At 41.9% G+C, this 25,213-nt stretch overlaps 2 protein-coding genes across 9 annotated transcripts in view; one reads left to right on the top strand and one right to left on the bottom strand.

The window, feature by feature from the left end:
* The window catches only part of LOC311073778 (hemicentin-1), an 86,070-nt gene that overhangs the window by 48,411 nt on the left and 12,446 nt on the right, over positions 1-25,213 (bottom strand). For 3 of the 7 annotated variants that reach the window (XM_084099732.1, XM_084099730.1, XM_084099728.1), the window contains exons 4-10: positions 24,890-25,174; positions 24,336-24,590; positions 23,819-24,103; positions 23,265-23,519; positions 22,645-22,929; positions 22,182-22,436; positions 21,566-21,850 (exon numbers count right to left, since the gene is read on the bottom strand). In XM_084099732.1, the coding sequence (XP_083955858.1) occupies positions 21,566-21,850; positions 22,182-22,436; positions 22,645-22,929; positions 23,265-23,519; positions 23,819-24,103; positions 24,336-24,590; positions 24,890-25,174 (1,905 nt within the window). The remainder of the gene's footprint in view (positions 1-21,565; positions 21,851-22,181; positions 22,437-22,644; positions 22,930-23,264; positions 23,520-23,818; positions 24,104-24,335; positions 24,591-24,889; positions 25,175-25,213) is intronic. The other 4 variants (XM_084099729.1, XM_084099731.1, XM_084099733.1 and 1 more) reach the window with 2 other exon arrangements.
* LOC311073779 (uncharacterized protein) lies at positions 9,974-13,880 on the top strand. Of its 2 annotated transcripts, none has more exons than XM_084099736.1 (2): positions 9,974-10,793; positions 10,885-13,880. In XM_084099736.1, exon 2 carries the CDS (start codon positions 12,127-12,129, stop codon positions 13,060-13,062), a length of 936 nt encoding a protein of 311 aa, XP_083955862.1. In that variant the 5' UTR covers positions 9,974-10,793; positions 10,885-12,126; the 3' UTR covers positions 13,063-13,880. The 2 variants fall into 2 exon arrangements, with proteins under 2 accessions (XP_083955862.1, XP_083955861.1); XM_084099735.1 differs by having other exon boundaries at positions 9,974-11,655; positions 11,755-13,880.

The raw sequence follows: 25,213 nt of genomic DNA, 5'->3' as shown, positions 1-25,213 counted from the left end.
ACACTCTTAAAAATAAAGGTTCTTTATTGGCATTAATGGTTCCATGAAGAACTTTTAACATCAGTGGTACCTTTTCATTCTACTAAAGGTTCTTTATAGTGAAAAAAATGTTCTTTAGTTTATTCAAATGTTTTTCATACAAAGAAAAATTGCTCTTTTAAGAACCGATCACTAAACGTTCTTTGGTTCCCTTTCAGTCAGTCACGTTCGACATCATGCCGGAATGTACCGACGAATTGGGATCTTGCCACATGACCGCACAGGTAGACCTGTTTGCCACGGACACATCTCATTGCCAGTTGTTTTACTCCCTGACCGAGGGGACCCTCAGCATGGATGTGCTGGCACACAACTCGCCCTGGGACCTACACAAGAATGCGTTTCCCCCAAATCCGCCTCGCTCTCAATCCGTACCCCCTTGGGATCTCTCATTGGTGCCAACGGCACTGCAGAGAGCTGCCTTTGAACCGCTGCAGTCAGCAGTGCTTCTGACTGCGCTGGCTTCCATTAAGAGGGTAGGAGACCGGCAAGCATTTTCATGTAGAAGAATCTTGCCCATTTGTTGTGATCCCTATGGTGATTCCATATGTGTCATCTTCCACGGTATGGCTTCCCTGACAGCGAGTCCATGTCTTTCCCTTGTCAGAGTCCACTCTGCCATCCCTTCTGGTGTTGACTCCCCCAAAACTAGGCCAGAGTTACCTCAGAGACATTCCATATGTCGCACTGCCCTAATAGCCAGTTCATATGATACCTCCCTACGAGTAGGATGTGGTTTCCGCAGCGTCCTTTTTTAAAACTTGAAAGGGCACGCTTTCCCAGCGTTATCCAATAGTCTTGTTGAATGGTTCATGGGGAACAGCAGTGATCAACTTTCTCTGTCCCATCTTCCGTCTCAGGAGGTATGCTGGGAGGTGCAGCAATAGTGGTGCTTTGTTAGGGATCCCAGTTCATCTGTACGTTCCGGCGTGATGTTAAATGTGACCGACTGAAAGTGAGCGTCTCCATTACATATGTAACCCTCGTTCCCTGAAGGAGGGAATGAAGACGTCACTTCTCGTTGCCACAGTTGCTGTACCACTGTTTAGCGGCCGGGTCACCTGCTCGGGTCCTCAGCTAAAACCTGAACTGCGAACACACCCGCTTCCATATTTATACCCGTGCTGCGGGGTGGAGCATGCGATGCAAATCTCGCATGCCAATGTGCATTGGGTCGTTTAGTTTACATTTGAAGGTTATTGGGCTCTCAGGTGAGATCCCAATTCAGGGAACAAGGGTTACATACGTAACCTAGATGTTCTTTATTACTGAGAAAAAAAACTCCATTGCAGCCTTTATTTTTAAGAGTGTAATGTACACTCTAAAAATAATGTGTTGGTTCAACAACAACAAACTGACACAACAGTTTACATCCATCTTTTTGAGCTATGACATATTTGAATGAAATTATGTAGAGGAACTTAATATGTAACAAACAATTTTTAAGTTGATTCGTCAAATTAAGTCACTCCAACTACTTGAGTAACGCCGAAATTTGAGTTTAAATTACACACAATATTAAGTTAATGTAATGATCAACATTATTATGTCAACAGAACTTAAAATGTTTAATGAAATTAAAATTAAATGATTGATTTATTTTACAAATATTATGATATGATAGACATTAGTAGATTATATGTTTGTTAGGTTTCTTACCTTTAATCACACCATCCACATGAACGGCTGAAACAAGATCAGTTACCAGTTCTTCTTTTTCCTCACATTCTGAATGATATTAGAGAGAGTGTGGTGATTTATTTTAGTTCTCACAGTGATAATTCTGGCTTGTTAAACAAGCAAATTCATGCAAAATGAATGTCACTAATAGTTTTTCATATAATATCATCACAGAAGCTTGGGATATAGTAAATAGTAGGGGTGTAACGGTACGTGTATTCGTACCGGACCGTTTCGGTACAGGGCTTTCGGTTCGGTGCACGTGTGCACGAAAGTTTTACCAGAGCCCGTCTTATTAGACATTCTCTGGTTTTACCCGTCGTCACTCTAAACCAATGAAATCGACTGCAGGGCGAAAAAAAAAGCTTTTCCGCTCCGTGTGCGCCGCCGCACTCTCCGTTCCGTGTGTGTGTGTGTGGGTGTGGGTGTGTGTGTGTGTGTGTGTACTGTGTGTACTCTCTGTTCAATGTTCAATGTTCGACTCCGTGTTTGCGCTGCGCGTTCTGCTCTGTCGTTAACGGCCCAAACACTCCAATCATGTACCGATCACGCACTGGAAAAGCAAAGTCCGCTCAAATAAGGTGAAATTTCTCAGTAGTAGACTTCTGTTTGCTGAGCTGGTATATGCTGGCAACAATGGTAAAATAACCTGCTCTGATCACATGCTCTGGTAATAATAGCTTTGTAGGACTATATTTTATTTTGATAATTAGTAAAAAAAAAAAGAAAAGAAAAAAAATCTTAAATTCATTATGTTGATTGATTATTGAAAAATAATAATACATTAATATATGTATGTTTAATATTATTTTAATATAGGGCTATTTTCTGTTCCTTTTTTCCCCGGTGTTTCATTTAATTAGGTGATTCTAAGTTTAATTATTGATGATAACAAGCTTGGAGGAATTGCAATTAATTACAGCAAATTGTGCAATTAATTAGTTTATTTTTTTTAATCGATTCACAGCCTTAATTTTTAAATATGAGCAGGCCTACAAGCTGGGATTGGTAATGCTGCACTGTAATCATAGTTATTTATTTAAATTTTTTCATTAAATTTATTATGTGATATTGGTTTGAGACTGAGTATTTTATTTAGTGGAGAACTTTGCAGCAGTATTTTATTTCTTATTCTTTTTTTTATTTTATATATATATTTTATTATATTTTATTAAAAAAGTGTAAACAAATTGTTAAAAAAAGATTATAGTAATAAAAAACCTGCAGTTTAATGTTTGCATTTCTTTCCCTTACTGTACCGAAAATAAACCGAACCGTGACTTTAAAACTGAGGTACGTACCGAACCGTGATTTTTGCGTACCGTTACACCCCTAGTAAATAGTACCGTTTGTTAAAGTGACTGAGTACATGACTGTGTTTTTGATTGTAATGTCAGCTAAACACAGTTAAAGGCACATACCTTCCATCTCTGTGGGACTGTTGTCCATGTACTCCTCCAAGGGTGAAGCTGTTTCTGCAGAGTAATTAAAGACCCATACAAATGTAAATATCGATAAATTGCACATTTACATTTTACATTTAGTCATTTAGCAGACGCTTTTATCCAAAGCGACTTACAAAGTAGGACTAGATTAAGCGAGTCATCATGAAGAGGCAAAAAACAAAAAGCAGCGCAAGAAGTGCTCAAGATACAAAGTTCAGGCATTATTCAGAGTAGCATAAGCCCTCAGAGTAGGATAAGTGAGGTTTTAGAGGGAAAGGGGAGGTTTTTTTTTTTTTTTTTTATGTGGTTAAGTGCTCACGGAAGAGATGGAGATGGTGTGTATGTGTGTGCACATACACACACACACACACACACACACACACACACACACATTTTATGGTGACTTTTCATAGACATAACGGTTTGTATACTGTACAAACTGTATTTTCTATCCCCTACCACTAACCCTACCCATCACAGGAAACTTTCTGCATTTTTACATTTTCAAAAAAATCAGTTAGTGTCCCCACAAGGTCAGAAATTTCTGGTATTAATATAGTTGTGGGGACATTTGGTACCCATAACTTACGGTTTTTGGAGTCTGCCATTGAGAAAAACAAGTCCTCTGGTACTGTTTCTTTTTTCTCTAAAGATAATGATAAGAAACAAAAGTTTTGTAAGAAGTAATTAAATGTAAAATGTTACTAATATAATTAAAAACACAGAAGCTAAATGTTTTTTTTACACAGAAGATAAAACTGTTTTTACTGTATTATTGATCAAATAAATGCAAGTTTCGTCCCAAATGACGCACTGTACACTATGCACTCAACCGTGAATTTTATAAGGGTATATTTGTCCCTACGTAATTAAAGCTGTGACAGTTGAGTGCATGAAGTGTTCAACATTAATTAAGTGCATCATCCGGATATTTAAAGTGCACTTTTATTTTTTTCAATGTGAACACACTACTCTCACTATTTATACTACAAATCGTCATGGAATAGTGCATAAGTATGCAGTCTTGGGGAGCATTAGAGACTTTTAGAAATTTAAAACATTTAAAAATCGAAACATCTGAATGGTAGTTTATGACAACAAGCTGAAAATGGCTGAATCCATGTCAAAGGCTTAATAACAATTTAACATTTTTAGCAGCTATTTACACTAAGTGTGCTAGAGGGTAAATAGTGTTTACACTGAGTGTAAATAATAGTAGACACTGTTTACACCAACTGTAAATATCAAAAAATTAAATCCTGTTTACACTACATCCACTGTAAATAGAAGTGGCACTACAGTATTTGAAGTCTGAGCAATGGGCGACATGAGGCTGGTTGCTGGTGCTTGTTGTAAATAGATATTGCTTGTTTTTTTTTAATGATGAGACCAGTATTATTAATTAAGTATATGAATTGTTTTCTGTTTGTACCTGGTTTACGGGTGATTCTCAGAACGAGGCATCCAATGATCAGGATTACAATAAAGCAGACAAGACATCCTGAGATGGCCAGCAGAATTTTTCTTTTTAATACTGTAATAATGAGGGAAATTATGAAGTTAAACAAATTAAATTAGCATTCCCTTAAAACATTTATGTAGAAATTATATATAAAAAGTTTTTGTTGTCCATCATGGTAACAGGATACTTATTTCACTTTTAAAAATGTTTGTTTTCGTCATTTTTAATCTAAATGCATGTTCCCTCTCAAAAGCTACTCTCAATGCTGCGCTTGATTCAGTGCTCTGGGAACACTTTTTGTTGTGACCAGCTGTGAAATATGTGTGCAACACGTCAATGAAATTGACTTAGAACTCTATAGCCTCGGACAGTGATGTCATTGCTCATCAGAGGCTATAATTAGATGTGCCACAGGTGTATCAACAGGTCTTTTTGTCTTCAGACCATACTGTGTGTATGTGTGTGATTAAAGCTCTATCTATCTCTCTGCTAGGAGTTAGTTTTCATTAGGCAGTGTGCAGAAAATTCTCTCTTTCTCCTCTCACTCTTTTATACAAGTGAAAAAGGAAAAGAAAAATTAGCGATGTGCAATGCAAACGGTGTGTGCCTCCATATTGCTTTGTATGTTTGGGGGAGGAGCACGCTGCCCTTGCGTTGGAGTGCGAGCATTGTGAATTATTTACAGTTAAGATGCTACATGCTCCTCTTGCTTACTTCCAAGGGCCAGCACCCGCTATGCCATCATGGGGCTCGCAAATGGATTTGGCTGAGGGGCAAGAGACGGGTCTGTCCCTAGCACTCACTCTCTCTCAAGACCCAGATGTCCTTTTGCTCGATCCTGACGTGTGCCCCGACGCTTCTTCGGCTCAGTGCGGAGGTCAATGAATTATTATGAGTTGCCTACCTCAGAGCGTTCCTCACATGATGACAAAGCGTGTGAGGAAATACTCAAGATGGTTACTTGAACAAGAGACCCCCCTAACGCTCCAAACTGGAAGACAGATTTCAGTCTGGTGGCCAGGAGGAGGGACCCCTACATAGGTCTCTCCCCTTCTTTGAAGACCTTCATAACGAGTTATCTCGTTCATGAGGGAAACCAAATACTTCTTGTGTCTTTGCATCTTCGACGTCAGATACACTGTTACAGATATACCAGGCTGACCTGCTGAAGGACCTGAGTGCGGGAGGTTCCATCGACAAGGAGGCATTCTCGGAGCTTCGTCGAGCCACAGATTTGTCCTTCCGTGCGACCAAGCAAATGGCACGCGCTATCAGACGTTCAATGGGTGCTTTGGTCAGCATGGAGAGGCACCTGTGGCTGAATCTCACGGGCATCAAGGACAGGGACTGAGTGTTCCTGCTTGATGCCCCTATCTCACCTTCCTGTCTTTTTGGTGACTTGGTTAATACAGTTGTCAGAAAGTTTCAGGAGGTGAAGAAACACGAGGAAGCATTCGTACAATTCCTTAATCACCGCACTCAGGGGGAGCGGCTGTCTGCCACCCAGCCTCATCCCGGTCCTTCTGTAAAACGTGAGGCACAAAAATAGAGTGTGGCAAGTAGCACTCCCCCTCATCAAGACTGGGGACCGGCTCGCCGTCCTCAGCAACCTCCAAAATGGCCAGACCTTATGGAGCTTAAAATATGACAATATGATTTGAATTTGAATTGTGTAAATTTGAATTATTTACAAGTGAAATCTAACAAAACTGAATTTTAGGTGGTAGTTTAAATAGTTCTGAATTTGATTTTTTTAAACGAATATTGAACATTTGAAATTTAACAAATTGAAATGTTTTTATGGCTGAATTTTATAGACCTGTATTTTCAAACAGCTAGTTTTTTTTTGTTCTGAATTCATATACTGCAAATATTCAGTTTAAAAAAATACAGATTCAAGTTTTCAAGATGAAGAAATTCGGAACTTCAAATTCAGTTTTCTAAAATTCAAGTTCAAAAATTCAGATCTTACAGAAAGTAGGTCACAGGTCATCCACAGGGAAGAGTAAAGGATCTCAGATAAGTCAAACAGAGCATTTTGGCTGCACTGCAGTAGTTTTCTGCCGCAAACGCGGTGGTGGTTCAAGATAATCCATGTATCTTTCGTTCAGTCGTTTTTTTATTTAATATTAAGAGTAGAAAAATGAGAAAACAGCTTGAGTATTAGATTTCTAATATAATAATAGTCCGCTGCAGCAGTTGCACGGAGCTTACAAAACGCGTGTAGCCTATTGCAACTATAGGCTACATTTAATTTTCTCATCAAACAACTAGACTAACGAATGGCTCGGTACAACAGAAGAGCCTAGAAAGGGCTTTTTCTCTGTGTAGACCAGCAGTTGGTCTGAATTTGCTATAACCTATAGCCTATTTTCTGGACTGTATAGGCTAAAGTCACGTTTTATCATGAAACGCTGTGATTTATTTCAAAGTGACTCAGGCATTTAACGTTAAATAATCTAAATGTTGACTTTCAAAAGTAGGCGCGCCAAGAAGGCTATTCTCTGTATTTTGGTTCATTTTTGGTGTGCGCCAGAAAGATCTAAAGAGACCGAAACACACTAAAGCAGCGCATCATGTTGTTTTATTTATTTTTCAATGACATGATATTTTGTAGTCATTTTGAATACACAAATAAAAATATACATTTTACTGTTTCGAATGATGTCATATTATCTGTATGACTATAAATAACAGAGTATTAAGTTATTTCCCAGCAGTGGAACAAATCCAAGAGATGGCGCTCGCGCATCGCGCTCTCACACAACATAGTAGGCTATCAGTTCTGGCGTTACTTCATATCGCAGACTGCTCATTATCAAAATGAAACACAGTCAACCAAACATATAAAAAGTTATTCTGCCTAATTGAATTGGTCTGCGCACAATATAAAGGGCAAGCTGTGCCGCACACAGTCCTACTTGTTATTCCAAACATGTCCCTTGCTGTGAATACGCTGATTTAGCCTATACGTGTATTTTGGGACTCGACTGAAGTATGAAGCCTTCTTTATATTAATAGTTAGCACGTTACGTTGCAAATATGAAAACTTTTGACTGAATGAGAGATGCGCGACCGTTTCGATTTAAATAAATTTGTTTAGGCTTGCCGTTTAAAATAGGCTAAATGTTGTTTGTAATAAAGGGCACAGTATAGGCTATTTTTATAGTCTATGGAGCCTATATTATTTTATTATACATGGCTACTTATTTTTCATTCTTGTTGTTTTCTGCATTCATTTGTCATACAGTAAGGGAAAGTAAAATAGGCAACACATAGCCTATATGTTAATAGTGTTTATCATGTAAATGTTGTTTATTTACAGGTCTTTTACACTATTGCGAAATAGGCTAATATTAAAATGTTTTTTTTTATTTTTTATGACGTGTTTCTCTCTCAACATGATCCGGTGTGACTTGCACTCATGTGCATGCGACTTATTTTCTGGCAAATACGGTCAGTTAAATTTTTTTGCTGTATTATTACAAAATGCATAGAGTGGAGACCATTCGGGCAAAAAAAACAAACAAACAAATATTGTGTTCATTACCCCCACACACATTTGGGCTTAATCACTGTTATTATTAGGAAATGTATTTAGGTGTAGACAAAATCAGTTATGTTTATTTATAAATATGAACGTACCTCGCATCTCCCGGACACTAGCCGTTAGTCTATTTCTTTGGCCTATTTTTTTTAGCTGGCCAGTTCACAAAATCTGTGTGGAAAAGCTGCGGAGCGCGGAGAGAACGCACAATGGCTTTGCTTTGGAAGTTTTTTTTTTTTTTTTTTTTTTTTGCGAAGTTTAGTTGCCAGAGAAAATAACACACCGTTTTGTTTAACATCAATTGATACTCAATATTAATTAAATAAATAAATATAATGTCAGAGAATGCACAAAGCGCATTTTCAGATGTAAATTATGATACATTTTAATAAAACACACAAGGCCTACATCATAAAACTCAGAAGATTATGTATTTTAATATATTATATTATAATACAAATAAAAAGGCGTCATACTTCAGTCGAGTCCCAAAATACATGTATAGGCTAAATCAGCGTATTTACAGCAAGGGAAATGTTTGGAATAACAAGTAGGACTGTGTGCGGCACAGCTTGCCCTTTATATTGTGCAGACCAATTAAATTAGGCAGAATAACTTTTTATATGTTTGGTTTACTGTGTTTCATTTTGATAATGAGCAGTAACGCCAGAAATAAATAAAACAACATGATGCGCTGCTTTAGTGTGTCTCGGTCTCTTTAGATCTTTCTGGCGCACACCAAAAATGAACCAAAATACAGAGAATAGCCTTCTTGGCGCGCCTACTTTTGAAAGTCAACATTTAGATTATTTAACGTTAAATGCCTGAGTCACTTTGGAATAAATCACAGCGTTTCATGATAAAACGTGACTTAGCCTATACAGTCCAGAAAATAGGCTAGGTTATAGCAAATTCAGACCAACTGCTGGTCTACACAGAGAAAAAGCCCTTTCTAGGCTCTTCTGTTGTACCGAGCCATTCGTTAGTCTAGTTGTTTGATGAGAAAATTAAATGTAGCCTATAGTTGCAATACACGCGTTTTGTAAGCTCCGTGCAACTGCTGCAGCGGACTATTATTATATTAGAAATCTAATACTAAAATGCTTGTCTAATGCTAATGCTAAATCTAATGCTTGTTTTCTCATTTTTCTACTCTTAATATTAAATAAAAAAACGACTGAAAGAAAGATACATGGATTCTCTTGAACCACCACCGCGTTTGCGGCAGAAAACAGTGCAGCCAAAATGCTCTGTTTGACTTATCTGAGATCCTTTACTCTTCCCTGTGGATAACCTGTGACCTACTTTCTGTAAGATCAGAATTTTTTAACTTGAATTTTAGAACTTGAATTTTAGAAAACTGAATTTGAAGTTCCGAATTTCTTCATCTTGAAAACTTGAATCTGTATTTTTTTAAACTGAATATTTGCAGTATACGAATTCAGAACAAAAAAAAAAACTAGCTGTTTGAAAATACAGGTCTATAAAATTCAGCCATAAAAACATTTCAATTTGTTAAATTTCAAATGTTCAATATTCGTTTAAAAAAATTAAATTCAGAACTATTTAAACTACCACCTAAAATTCAGTTTTGTTAGATTTCACTTGTAAATAATTCAAATTTACACAATTCAAATTCAAATCATATTGTCATATTTTAAGCTCCATAAGACCTCAGGACTATCATCTCCAAAAAGAGGAAGTCCTGATGGTCTTGCGCCCAGCTCTGTGGGGGTGGCCCCCCTCGGGACGGGGCGCATGAAAAATAAATCAGCCCGCCTCTTTCACGGTATATATGTCACGGGTGACAAAATGCTGGGAAAAGCGGAACCTTTCTTTCTTTCCATGTTCCCCGAGGGGATTGTTTTGGTGTAACGCCTCACTCCGGTTCCGGGCGTAGCGGAGATATTGTCCAACCTAATTACCGCTGATGCACGGCAGGTGTGAGAGAGAGAGGAGCGGTGTTTGCACAGGCTTTCCGCTTTACAAGAGGAGGATAAAAGAGCCATTCAGAGTCGAGTTGAGGTCGAAGTTGGAGCTGGTAAAAGTCCATCGGTGTTCAGTTGATTAGTTGTTTTGGCTGGGTCTCTGTCGTTGTGTCTTGGGGTAGAAGATCTCCTGTTTGAGTGCTTACATGGGACACTGTAATCCTGGAAATTCGTGTAAGTGAAGAACTGCCATTGGAGTCTGTCGTTTAGAGCTGCTTGTGGAATATTACTGGATTGAACTGCTGCTTGGATCTGCGCTGGAAGAGGAAAAGAGAAAGATAAGTGAATTAATTACATCGTTGAATCAAATGTAAAGCTTGAAGAAAAGACTGTGAATGTGAAATTTACTATTGAGGAGGACATCTGTTTCAGATGCGCTGGAGAGAATGGAGGGTTGAATATTCCCATTGAAATGCATGGATGAAGCGAGGCTTCTGATCAGCCCTATTGTGTGAGTGATTTGCAGTTGTTTGCCTTACTTGATGCACGCTGAAATTAATGCTGTGGATTTGTAGTGAACACGAGTGCTGTGTGCTATGCTGAGAAGAGTCTCCCAACGCCTGCTTTCATTCTTGTGAAATGATCTACTTGTCCCCATCCAAATTCCAGAACGATACAACTGAACTGTTGAAGTAATGCTTTGTATTATCCTCTCTTCCACTGAGTATTGTCGTGAAGTAATCCCTCATTGAAGGCTCCTGTTAATCCTCTCTCTCTCTGAAGTTACAAGTCTCGTGAAGAACCGTATGGCTGTGGAAAAGTCTGAACCGTTATACTTACTGATGGAGCTCTGAAGATGTACAACATCGCTGGTAAAGCTGCCTATTGAGTCTCTCGCTTATGTTTGATGAAAGTGTTTGATGCTGAGGGAAGAATCCTGAAGAATGCAGCAACGCTGTGAAGTGAGTTTTAAAGTCACAATTTCCCTCTCACGTCCTGTTAAGAGAATCTGCTGTTAAGAGAAGAAACCTTACCTGTTACCTACCGTCTGAGTCCTGCAGATGTGCAGCAACGCTGTGAAGTGAGTTTTAAAGTCACAATTTCCCTCTCACGTCCTGTTAAGAGAATCTGCTGTTAAGAGAAGAAACCTTACCTGTTACCTACCGTCTGAGTCCTGCAGATGTGCAGCAACGCTGTGAAGTGAGTTTTAAAGTCACAATTTCCCTCTCACGTCCTGTTAAGAGAATCTGCTGTTAAGAGAAGAAACCTTACCTGTTACCTACCGTCTGAGTCCTGCAGATGTGCAGCAACGCTGTGAAGTGAGTTTTAAAGTCACAATTTCCCTCTCACGTCCTAAGAGAATCTGCTGTTAAGAGAAGAAACCTTACCTGTTACCTACCGTCTGAGTCCTGCAGATGTGCAGCAATGCTGTGAAGTGAGTTTTAAAGTCACAATTTCCCTCTCACGTCCTGATAAGAGAATCTGCTGTTAAGAGAAGAAGCCTTACCTGCCACCTACCGTCTGAATCCTGCAGATGTGCAACAACGCTGTGAAGTGAGTTTTAAAGTTACAATTCCCCTCTCACGTCCTGATAAGAGAATCTGCTGTTAAGAGAAGAAACCTTACCTGCCACCTACCGTCTGAGTCCTGCAGATGTGCAGCAACGCTGTGAAATGTGCAGCAACGCCGTGGAGTAAGCCTTCCTAGCCACTATCGCTCCATTGTGTCTCGAAGACAGTGGAGAATCGTTCCAGCGGCTACTCCGGTCCAATAGCCCGAGAAGACAGGAGTTGCGCATTCTTTCCTCAAGTTGATTATTATTCAATAAAGATTGTTACTTTTGAACTCAATTACTTGCCTCCTCCTTTGTCTATCTGTTGCGTGCCTGTGGTGTCGGCTCCTCACGGTGGTGTCTGGAGTCAGGGGCGGCTGGTCATCCGAGTCCGCCCCGGCCTGCACCGGTGACACAAATTGGCGTAAGTCGGCAGGGTTGCCACCGTGAGTTGTTGCGGCCACAGGTACGCGATGGTGGACGAAGAGGTTCCACCAGTTCGCTCGCAAGTAATGCCCATCATGATGGGAGCCCCTTGGGCACAACGCTATGGAGGACCAGGATCGGAGCTGAGTTTTCAGGACTGGAAAGCGCAGACAGAATATCTGGCTGGATTACAAGGATTGAGCGCATCGCAAAAGGTACAGTTTGTACTAGGATCGTTAGAAGGAGAAGCCAAAAGGGAAGTTCTTGCTGCATCAGAAGCCACGCGGGCCACTGTGAAGAATATCTTTGATTTCTTGTCTGGAGTATATGGAGATTCTACCCCGGTAGCCATCCTTCGTGCCCAGTTCTTTAATTGTCAGCAGGGGCCTCAGCAGACTCTACGAGCATACTCCCTGAAACTGCGAGAGCAGTTTGGCCGGCTGAAAGGTCGACAAGATCATGGACTGGGAGAAGGAGATGGCCTATTGAGAGACCAGTTTGTTTTGGGGCTGCGTGAAGGACCGGTGCGCCAGGGCATATGGCTCCAGCTTCGACGAGACCCCACTATGTCTTTTGAGGCTCTTCGACAAGAGGCCTTGGCGTTGGAGTTAGATCAGGGAGAGATGACTCGGACACCAGTTCGTGTGGCGGCCAGCAGCGCCAGGGTACCCGCGCCTGTTGAGTCAAATGAGTGGAAGCAGAAATTGAGGACAGAATTACTGGAGGATGTTAAGGGACAGATGGCGGAGTTGTCTCGGAGTCTTTTGGGTGAGCTTCATCGAGGTCGAGTCGAGGGTGAACCGATGGTGCGAGGAAGATCATATTCAGAGGAGGGGCAAGGACCTGCACGCCGCCCTTCGCGTCCGACCAGCCCCTGGTTTCAGTGGGATCATCAGGGTCGACCCATCTGTATCAATTGTGGAAAGCCGGGACACATCAGTCGCCAGTGTGATCGTCGTCGAAGTTCACAAGGGGGTTTTTAGTCCCACCGGTCACTGTGGGTCAAGTGGCCGGGACCCCCTCAAGAGACCCTTGTTCCGTCCCGGTGATGAGAGATGACTGGGTTGGGCGTTGTCCCACCGTGGAAGTTCAAGTTAATGGAATGAATATTAATTGTCTGGTCGACACAGGTTCTCAGGTTACATTGTTCTCAGAGAGTTTGGCTCTGGAGTTATTCGCGGATCATCGGCTCCACAGGACGGAAACTTCAAGACTCACATTACGTGGAGCGAATGGATTGGATATTCCTTATACTGGGTACATCGTGGTAGACTTTCTGGTTCGAGGGGTTCCTGTCCACCAGAAGGGTGTTGTCATTGTTCGAGACCACTGCTTGGGTCTCCATCGAGCATTGCTAGGGATGAACGTCATTCTGGATTGCTGGGAAGAGCTGTTTAGAGGCCGACCGGCCCGAACGTCCCCGTTAACAGCAAGGCAGGACTGGGATCAGATCCTGGCCGATTGCCGAAGAGTCCATGCAGCAAGTCAGGTGCAAGAGCGGGAAGATATCGGTCGAGTCACCTGCCGGTACGCTTTGTCTGTTCCAGCCCGGAGTGAGGCTGTTCTCTGGGTCCGAGTACCTGCTGGACCCCGTGAGTCAGGCAACTGTGTCCTGGTAGAGCCCCACGAAGATTGTCAACCCATCGAAGTAGCCCATGGGCTAGCGGTCATACGACGAGGGCGAGTTTCAGTGAAGGTGCGAAACGCCCATCCCTATCCAGTACTCCTTCGTCGACATCAACGTCTGGTTCGAGTTTCATCTGTCCGCCCTGTCCATGTCCAAGAGCAACAAGATGTCTGTTTCAGGCATTCCCGTTGCCGCGGATCGAAGATTCACTCACGAGTTTGACTCAAGCAGCATGGTATTCAACTTTGGATCTGGCTAGCGGATACTGGCAAGTACAGATGGATGACCGCGATAGAGAGAAAACCGCCTTCACCACACCGTTCGGGCTATTCGAGTGGGACCGGATGCCGTTCGGGTTGTGCAACGCCCCCGCGACCTTCCAGCGACTTATGCAGCGATGCCTGGGAGGGCAACTAGTTGAATCCACGCTGGTCTATTTGGACGATGTAATCGTTTTTTCCCCTGACTTTCAAACTCACCTGCATCACTTGGAGAATGTCTTCCGGGCCATGGAGAGATATGGGCTAAAGTTGAGACCAGATAAATGCCAGTTGTTTTGCAAAGAGGTACAGTTCCTGGGACATCGAGTCAGCGCTGCCGGTATATCCCCTGATCCAGAGAAAGTTGCAGCAGTCCAAGGTTGGGAGCCCCCACGAACGGTGAGACAAGTGCGGTCCTTCCTAGGCTTCGTAGGATATTATCGTCGATTTATTAAAGGATTCTCTGGGCTTGCTAAGCCATTGAACCAGCTTATTGCTGGTACTGGACGTTCTCGTGGCAAAGGCTCATCGGCGGTGCAATGGGACTCAGCATGTGAAACAGCTTTTCAAAATCTGAAGCAGGAACTTTTGAGGGCCCCTATCCTGGCCTATGCGGACTTCACTCAGCCGTTTCTCCTGTATACTGATGCCAGCAATGCAGGATTGGGGGCGGTACTAGCCCAAGAGCAACAAGGAGTGGAGAAGGTAATTGCTTATGCCAGTCGAAGCTTACACCCTGCAGAGCGGAATGCAGCAAACTACAGTTCCTTTAAGATAGAGTTGTTAGCCATGAAATGGGCCATGGCCGAGAAATTCAAAGATTACCTGTGGGGAGCTAAGGTGACTGTGATCACAGATAACAACCCTCTAGTCCATTTGCAGACTGCCAAGTTGGGAGCAGTGGAGCAGCGTTGGGTAGCTCAGCTTGCTAATTATGACTATCGGCTTAAGTATCGACCTGGCAGAGAAAACGCGAATGCTGATGCATTGTCCAGACTCCCAGTCATTCAGGGAAACGGTCAAACGCACCTCGATACCTCTGGTCAAGAGGATGAATTGTTGGTGGCGGTCGTGGAAGCTCCCGGGACCCAGGGGGATGTTCCGCCCAGTTGGGGATGGGACCCCGGACGGTGGAGAAGATTACAGCAGGGAGACGACGACTTGTGTCAGGTCGCCTCGCATCTTAGGCGAGGATTCAGGCTGCGAGCCGAGGAAAGGCAGGCTCAGACAGTGGGAGTACAACGGCTCTTGAAGCAGTGGAAGAGATTGCGGATTAGAGAAGGGGTGATCTGTCGTTCACTGCGAGATCTAAGGACCCAGGAAACCAGGTATCAAGTGGTAGTCCCAGAGGGCCAAGTCCAAGAGCTGTTGACTTCCTATCACACCCATGCTGGCCATCAGGGCCAAGAAAAGACTTTGTCATTGCTGAGGAGGTATTTCTACTGGTCAAAGATGGAGAAGAAAGTTGAAGAGTTCGTTCAGAGTTGTCCGCGGTGCACGCTGTTTAAACGCCGGAAGGAACCTCGAGCCCCACTAGTTCCCTTTCGGCCGAAGGCGCCTCTGCACATCATAGGGATTGACTTCCTGACCCTAGGGCGACCCGCAGATCGATATCAAAATATCCTGGTAATGACTGATCTGTTTACCAAGTACGCCTGGGCCGTCCCCACTGTAGACCAGACGGCAGTGACTACAGCCAATGCCCTTTGGAGAACAGTAATACAGCCGTTCGGCTGTCCAGAGACCCTCCATTCGGACCAAGGCCCAAATTTTGAGTCCCGAGTCATACAGGAGCTGAGCCAGCTCTATGGTTGTCGAAAGACACACACGACTTCGTATCACCCCCAAGGCAACGGGGGATGCGAGAGATTCAATCAGACCCTGTTGGGGCTATTGGGAACGTTGGAGAATGAGCAGCAGTGTCAATGGGCCGAGAGCCTCCCTACGTTACTACAAGCTTATAACAATAGCGTGCACAGCATCACCGGGTATGCCCCTTCTTACCTCATGTTTGGGCGTCATCTACGTCTACCTGTAGACTTGCTCCTGGGCACCGAGGCCACCGAAGGAGAGTACAACACCACGGACTGGGTAAATCGACACCACCAGCAACTATTAAATGCCTACAAGCGAGTTTCAGACCAGCTGAGTGCTGCAGCAGCTAAGAACAAGCGACTGTATGATCGAACTGCCCGAAAAGCCCCTTTACTGCCTGGAGAGCGAGTACTGGTAAGGGACAACCGACGTCCAGGGAAAGGAAAACTCTGTGATCGTTGGGAATCGACACCTTATGTGGTGGAACATCGACAGGGGCCTGATGCTCCAGTTTACTCGGTACGGCCTGAGGGAAAACCGGGACCCATACGAGTACTTCATCGAAATTTGCTCCGTCCATGTCCGAACTATCCACAGCCAGCGGCTGAAACACAGAGTGCGCCGCCGGCCCCCAATATGCCTATGGTAGGGTGGGCAATAGTCCCAGGGAACCCCGAAGCGGAGGTCCGAGTAGCTCCACCCACGCCACCCCGACGACCCCAGCGGGACAACCGAGGACGGCCACCTGAGAGATATGGCGAATGGCATTAGGGAAGACCGGTTCTAGGGACTAGAACCGATTGGCAAGGGGGGATGTCACGGGTGACAAAATGCTGGGAAAAGCGGAACCTTTCTTTCTTTCCATGTTCCCCGAGGGGATTGTTTTGGTGTAACGCCTCACTCCGGTTCCGGGCGTAGCGGAGATATTGTCCAACCTAATTACCGCTGATGCACGGCAGGTGTGAGAGAGAGAGGAGCGGTGTTTGCACAGGCTTTCCGCTTTACAAGAGGAGGATAAAAGAGCCATTCAGAGTCGAGTTGAGGTCGAAGTTGGAGCTGGTAAAAGTCCATCGGTGTTCAGTTGATTAGTTGTTTTGGCTGGGTCTCTGTCGTTGTGTCTTGGGGTAGAAGATCTCCTGTTTGAGTGCTTACATGGGACACTGTAATCCTGGAAATTCGTGTAAGTGAAGAACTGCCATTGGAGTCTGTCGTTTAGAGCTGCTTGTGGAATATTACTGGATTGAACTGCTGCTTGGATCTGCGCTGGAAGAGGAAAAGAGAAAGATAAGTGAATTAATTACATCGTTGAATCAAATGTAAAGCTTGAAGAAAAGACTGTGAATGTGAAATTTACTATTGAGGAGGACATCTGTTTCAGATGCGCTGGAGAGAATGGAGGGTTGAATATTCCCATTGAAATGCATGGATGAAGCGAGGCTTCTGATCAGCCCTATTGTGTGAGTGATTTGCAGTTGTTTGCCTTACTTGATGCACGCTGAAATTAATGCTGTGGATTTGTAGTGAACACGAGTGCTGTGTGCTATGCTGAGAAGAGTCTCCCAACGCCTGCTTTCATTCTTGTGAAATGATCTACTTGTCCCCATCCAAATTCCAGAACGATACAACTGAACTGTTGAAGTAATGCTTTGTATTATCCTCTCTTCCACTGAGTATTGTCGTGAAGTAATCCCTCATTGAAGGCTCCTGTTAATCCTCTCTCTCTCTGAAGTTACAAGTCTCGTGAAGAACCGTATGGCTGTGGAAAAGTCTGAACCGTTATACTTACTGATGGAGCTCTGAAGATGTACAACATCGCTGGTAAAGCTGCCTATTGAGTCTCTCGCTAATGTTTGATGAAAGTGTTTGATGCTGAGGGAAGAATCCTGAAGAATGCAGCAACGCTGTGAAGTGAGTTTTAAAGTCACAATTTCCCTCTCACGTCCTGTTAAGAGAATCTGCTGTTAAGAGAAGAAACCTTACCTGTTACCTACCGTCTGAGTCCTGCAGATGTGCAGCAACGCTGTGAAGTGAGTTTTAAAGTCACAATTTCCCTCTCACGTCCTGTTAAGAGAATCTGCTGTTAAGAGAAGAAACCTTACCTGTTACCTACCGTCTGAGTCCTGCAGATGTGCAGCAACGCTGTGAAGTGAGTTTTAAAGTCACAATTTCCCTCTCACGTCCTGTTAAGAGAATCTGCTGTTAAGAGAAGAAACCTTACCTGTTACCTACCGTCTGAGTCCTGCAGATGTGCAGCAACGCTGTGAAGTGAGTTTTAAAGTCACAATTTCCCTCTCACGTCCTGTTAAGAGAATCTGCTGATACGAGAAGAAACCTTGTCTGCTACCTACTGTCTGAGTCCTGCAGATGTGCAGCAACGCTGTGAAGTGAGTTTTAAAGTTACAATTCCCCTCTCACGTCCTGATAAGAGAATCTGCTGTTAAGAGAAGAAACCTTACCTGCCACCTACCGTCTGAGTCCTGCAGATGTGCAGCAACGCTGTGAAATGTGCAGCAACGCCGTGGAGTAAGCCTTCTAGCCACTATCGCTCCATTGTGTCTCGAAGACAGTGGAGAATCGTTCCAGCGGCTACTCCGGTCCAATAGCCCGAGAAGACAGGAGTTGCGCATTATTTCCTCAAGTTGATTATTATTCAATAAAGATTGTTACTTTTGAACTCAATTACTTGCCTCCTCCTTTGTCTATCTGTTGCGTGCCTGTGGTGTCGGCTCCTCACGGTGGTGTCTGGAGTCAGGGGCGGCTGGTCATCTGAGTCCGCCCCGGCCTGCACCGGTGACATATAAATCCTTTGTCTCTTTCTTGTCTCATGTTCTGTTGTTGTGTGTGTGTACTGATTGTGTGGGCGTGCCGGCTCATTAGCACTCATCAGCAATCAAGCTCATCACTCCCGTCACCAGCTGCAGCTCATCTCATCACCCTATATATGCTCACCACTTTCTCATCTCCTTTGTCAGATCGTTGTTTGTGGTGTCCCGGTAGTGTTCCAGTCTGCGTCTCGAGTCCTGTGCCTTCCTTGTTCCTGTTCGTGTTCCTGTGGATTTATTCTGGATTGTTCTCATCACTGGATTCATCTCACCGCACTGCTGCACTTCCACTCACCGGGTTCATCTGGCCATCGGGGTCCCTGCGCCGCTAGCCTGTCTGTTCTGGACTTTGACCTTCCTTATAATATATATACAATAAAGAGCCTTTTACTTGCATCTTGCTTCCTCTTCTCATTCATTACAGCCTCTTCCCGGCACCCCCACGAAACCTCTGTACAATCCCCGCCTCCTCTGGTGTTTCGGGGGGCAGCAGTTTCCAGCGAAATGTCTGAGACCTTTTCGCGAGCTTGTGAGTTCACACTACACAACCATGAGGGGTCCAGACACCCCCAGTTCTAAGTCAATTTCACTGATGTGTTGCAGACATATTTCACATCTAGTCACAACAAAAAGTGTAGCATCTCGTTCCCACTTTTTCAGGGAACAGGGTTACAGTCAAGTAACCTGAGATGATCTTGAAAATCTTGAAGATAACTTGACATTGTTTTAATCCACAAATCATTCACATCTATACATTGTATGCAATAAGTTTAATAATAAATATTTGCATTACTCACTAATATTATTGGCCATGAATCCCTCACTCAGAGCAGAGTACAGTGGTCTCTCTGTCCTTATTCCCTTGCACTTGAATTCACTTTTAATAGTTTCTTCAGTTGCTGTCACTTTGAACACATCTGATGATCCATTGAGCCTCTGTTCGTTCTCGAACCAGGCGTAGCTCCACTGTCTGCCGTCTGAGACGTTACATCTGAGGGTCAGGATATTCCCAGACATGATGTCGCTCAATTCAGTCTCCAGACTCAGAACTGCAGGTGGACGAGCTTAGAACAAAACAAAATATTATTTTATAAATAATTTGTTATAAAATGTATTTCATACTGAGTCTTCTAATTATTCCTAATCAATAGGCATCAGTGCTTTTACTTTTACTAGTTTTAGGAACTATTTAAAATCCACTTACCGGTGAAATCAATACTTGTTGTTCAAAACATATCATACAGTAAACTACACTTTATGTATCTAGATTATATAATTTAATTACAAAATAAATGTAACTGTAATCAGTTACAGTTACTGTGATTTTTAAAAAATTAAATTACAGTTACTTATGTGCACTATGTCTCCTGCCATTTAAAGGCTGCTTATTAAAGCTATGCTATTCTGATGATTTTGATTGGTTGTTGAATTTGCAGTGCACCCCATCAGCCAATTACATCAGTCCACATTGCTGCTGAAATATTTAGGTTACAATCTGTCTAAGAGTTGCCACCATGGCAAGTGACAAAAATGCATCCCAGTGATGGAAATTTAAAAATAATTTTCTAAATCAGAAAGGGGCACAAATATAACAGCTCAGTGCAAAATATGTTGGCCAACTATTAAAATGCTATTGACATCGAAGGTTTCAATGTCGAACCTGAGGAAGCATCTGCAGGCCTAAAGTTAACTGTAAGCAGTCAATAAAAAAGTAGTAAAGGCATTGCCTACTCTCGCCTGCCACACCATGCTACTAATGTGTATTCAAGATGAATTTTAGCTGTTCTGCTAGGTCAGGGATGGGCAACTTCGGTCCTGGAGGGCCACTGTCCTACAGAGTTTAGCTTCAACCCTAATCAAACACACCTGAACAAGCTAATCAAGGTCCTCAGGATTACTAGAAAATTACAGGCAGGTGATTTTTTCAGGGTTGGAGCTAAACTCTGTAGGACAGTGGCCCTCCAGGACCGAAGTTGCCCATCCCTGTGCTAGGTGCATGTCCAGTGGTTTATTTAATAATTATAATCTCCATTCATAACAAATTAGTTATGTCTAGTCTGCTAGCTAGATAAAGACGTCTTTACCAGCCAGACTTCTAAGTATGAATCAGTGTTGAGTACTACTGTAAGGTTAACCCTGCCTGGTTTAAATGTTGTAATATGATTAACAGTTGAAAACATTCGTTATAAATTTAGAAAAGTAATCAAATGTAATCAGTTACATTACTTTAATAAAGTTACACAATAGTTGAATAGTTACACAACTTATTACATTTTAAATAGGGTAACATGTAATCTGTAACCTATAACATATACAAAGTACCTTACCAAACCTTACCAACACTGGGCACTAGAGACTCACCTTGAACTTGCACTTGTAGAGTCTCACTATCCACTGTGAAGTCTCCTCTCTTTGCTTTGCAGTGATAGACACCAGTGTTAGAGAGAGATGCTGAGTTGATAGTGAAGGTTGGATCTGTGATCAAGGGTTTTGAGTCTTTATACCAGTCATACTTCCAACCATCACCAGGCATGTCACAACCAAGCTGGACTTTCTCCTCAGTGTAAAAGAAATCAAACCACTGATCTTTTCTGATGTGTGGTTTTGGTGTGTCAACTAGGAGCAACAAAAGTACAAAAAAAAAAAATAGAAATAATGGACCACTTTCAAACAATTACTGCCTTGAATTGCATGTGCTTGTAATTCTTTATAATCCTCACACAAAATTAACAACATTTTTCAGTGAAAATCCTTTTGCACATAGTCAGGAAGCTGTAAACGCTGATACTAACCTTTTTATAATACAAATGTCAGTGGCAACAGTAAAGCAGCTAAACCTTTTCTATGGAAAGCAAAATCCTCATTGACCTCTTTAAGACACATGGCTGTCACTATTTGAATTGTTTTGTCTTTTTTTTTTTCATTTCTGACTTTCAAATCTTTCAGAAGTAGATTCACTTGCCATAAATATGAAGTTTCAAAGCTTCTGTTTTTCCTGTAGTCACTGGTGTTCTCGCACGATGTTTTCCTCTGCAGGTATACTGTCCTGAATGACTCGCTTTTGCTGAGCGGATTGAGAGTATGTTTCCTGAAAAGGAAAAGTCCCCATCACCTGAAAGCTGAGCTCCATCTTTAAACCATTCGTAGCCCCATTCATTTGAATTGATTGAACACTTCAGAATCACTTTTTCATTTGGGTAAAATGTTTTCCATTCAGACTCTATTGACAGTTCTGGTTGAGGCGGCTCTGCACAGGAAAAAATAAAAAACAACAATAGTAATGAACAATTGATGTGGAAAAGTGAATGAGAATTATATTTATAGCCAGAAGCCCAGTTTCTTGGTTATAAAATTGTTTAGTCTAAAATACTTAACTCTCTTGATTCCATGTCATTTCTTTAACATATTTGGCAGATGTTTCTGAAGCGACTTACATTGTGTTCAAGTTATAGGTCTGAATTTAATCAGTTCATTCATTTCCTGGAAACTTTACTGAGGCATTGTGAACTCAATGAACGAACAATGGGAAGAATATTCCACAATAGAAATGACTATAAAGAGGTACATTATGGACTCACCTTCAACTCGCACTTGTAGAGTCTCACTATCCACTGGGAAGTCTCCTCTCTTTGCTGTGCAGTGATAGACACCAGTGTTAGAGGGAGATGCTGAGTGGATAATATACGATGGATCCGTGATCATGGGTTTTGAGTCTTTATACCAGTCATACTTCCAACCATCACCAGGCATATTACAACCAAGCTGGATTTTCTCCCCAGTGTAGAAGGGCTCAAACCACTGATCTTTCCTGATGTGTGGTTTTGGTGTGTTATCTAAGAATCACAGGGGTATAATTAAAAATAATAGACTCTCTTCAAACGATAGCAGCCTTGAGTTGCATGTGCTTGTAATTCTCTATGATCTGAGACTAAATTAACTGTATTATGCTGCTAATAATGTCTGGCTTCTTCACTGTACTCTTTTTTTAAGTGTCTGTTAATTTCATTCATATCTATTAATCATAGAATATCATAGTTTTACCATGAATGTTAAGTTGCAAAGCTTCTGTTTGTCCTGTAGTCACTGGCGTTCTCTTCAGATGTTTTCCTCTGCAGGTATACTGTCCTGAATGACTCGCTTTTGCTGAGCGGATTGAGAGTGTGTTTCCTGAAAAGGAAAAGTCCCCATCACCTGAAAGCTGATGTCCATCTTTAAACCATTCGTAGCCCCATTCATTAGAATTGATTGAACACTTCAGAATCATTTTTTCATTTGGGTAAAATGTTTTCCATTCAGACTCTATTGACAGTTCTGGTTGAGGCGGGTCTGCACAGGAAAAAATAAAAAACAACAACAGTAATGAACAATTGACGTAGAAAAGTGAATGAGAATTATATTTATAGCCAGAAGCTCAGTTTCTTGGTTATAAAATTGTTTCATCTAAAATACTTATTTAACTCTCTTGATTCCATGTCATTTCTTTTACATATTTGGCAGATGCTTCCAAAGCGACTTACATTGTGTTCAAGTTAAAGGTCTGAATTGAATCAGTTCATTAATTTTCTTGGAACTTTACTGAGGCATTGTAAACTCAATGAATGAACAATGAGAATAATATTCCACAATAGAAATGACTATAAAGAGGTACATTATGGACTCACCTTCAACTCGCACTTGTAGAGTCTCACTATCCACTGAGAAGTCTCCTCTCTTTGCTGTGCAGTGATAGACACCAGTGTTAGAGAGAGATGCTGAGTGGATAATATACGATGGATCTGTGATCAAGGGTTTTGAGTCTTTATACCAGTCATACTTCCATCCATCACCAGGCATATTACAACCAAGCTGGATTTTCTCCCCAGTGTAGAAGGGCTCAAACCACTGATCTTTCCTGATGTCTGATTTTGGTGTGTTATCTAAGAATCACAGGGGTAGAATTAGTAATAATGAACTATCTTCAAGCAATAAATGCTTTGAGTTGCAAATGCTTGCTATTATGTATAATCCAAGACTAAACAAACTGACTCAAACTGCTAATAGTGTCTGGCCACTGTCAAGAAGAGTAGACAGGAAACTGCATATGCTGACATGAACACTGATACAAGCCAATGCAAATGAAAATCAGCATAAAATAAAACTTCTTCATTGAACTCTTGTGGGTGCCTGTCAATTTCATTAATATCTATTAATCATAGAATATCTTAAGAAGTTTTACCATAAATATGAAGTCGCAAAGCTCCTGTTGTTCTTGTAGTCACTAACGTCCTTGCATGATGTTTTCCTCTGCAGGTATACTGTCCTGAATGACTCGCTTTTGCTGAGCGGATTGAGAGTGTGTTTCCTGAAAAGGAAAAGTCCCCATCACCTGAAAGCTGATGTCCATCTTTAAACCATTCGTAGCCCCATTCATTAGAATTGATTGAACACTTCAGAATCACTTTTTCATTTGGGTAAAATGTTTTCCATTCAGACTCTATTGACAGTTTTGGTCGAGGCGGCTCTGCACAGGAAAAAATAAAAAACAACAACAGTAATGAACAATTGATGTGGAAAAGTGAATGAAAATTATACTTGTAGCCAGATGCCCAGTTTCTTGGTTATAAAATTGTTTAGTCTAAAATACTTATTTAACTCTCTTGATTCCATGTCATTTCTGTTAAGGTATTGGTCTGAATTTCATCAGTTATATTCCACAATAGAAATTACTTTAAAGAGGTAAATTATGGACTCACTTTCAACTTGCACTTGTAGAGTCTCACTATCCACTGAGAAGTCTCCTCTCTTTGCTTTACAATGATAGAGACCAGTGTTAGAGGGAGATGCTGAGTGGATAATATACGATGGATCTGTGATCAAGGGTTTTGAGTCTTTATACCAGTCATACTTCCATCCATCACCAGGCATATTACAACCAAGCTGGATTTTCTCCCCAGTGTAGAAGGGCTCAAACCACTGATCTTTCCTGATGTCTGATTTTGGTGTGTTATCTAAGAATCACAGGGGTAGAATTAGTAATAATGAACTATCTTCAAGCAATAAATGCTTTGAGTTGCAAATGCTTGCTATTATGTATAATCCAAGACAAAATGAACTGACTCAAACTGCTAATAGTGTCTGGCCACTGTCAAGAAGAGTAGACAGGAAACTGCATATACTGACATGAACACTGATACAAGCCAATGCAAATGAAAATCAGCATAAAATAAAACTTCTTCATTGAACTCTTGTGGGTGCCTGTCAATTTCATTAATATCTATTAATCATAGAATATCTTAAGTAGTTTTACCATAAATGTGAAGTTGCAAAGCTCCTCTTGTTCTTGTAGTCACTAACGTCCTCGCATGATGTTTTCCTCTGCAGGTATACTGTCCTGAATGACTCGCTTTTGCTGAGCGGATTGAGAGTGTGTTTCCTGAAAAGGAAAAGTCCCCATCACCTGAAAGCTGATGTCCATCTTTAAACCATTCGTAGCCCCATTCATTAGAATTGATTGAACACTTCAGAATCACTTTTTCATTTGGGTAAAATGTTTTCCATTCAGACTCTATTGACAGTTTTGGTCGAGGCGGCTCTGCACAGGAAAAAATAAAAAACAACAACAGTAATGAAC

The sequence above is a fragment of the Abramis brama genome, assembly GCF_963993115.1.
Source record: "Abramis brama genome assembly, chromosome: 22".
In the NCBI taxonomy this organism is placed as follows: Eukaryota; Metazoa; Chordata; class Actinopteri; order Cypriniformes; family Leuciscidae; genus Abramis; species Abramis brama.
This window is presented reverse-complemented; position numbering and strand designations above follow the sequence as displayed.

Coding starts and splice junctions, on each gene's coding strand:
- LOC311073779 (XM_084099736.1), top strand. CDS start 12,127: ATGGTGGACGAAGAGGTTCCACCAGTTCGCTCGCAAGTAATGCCCATC.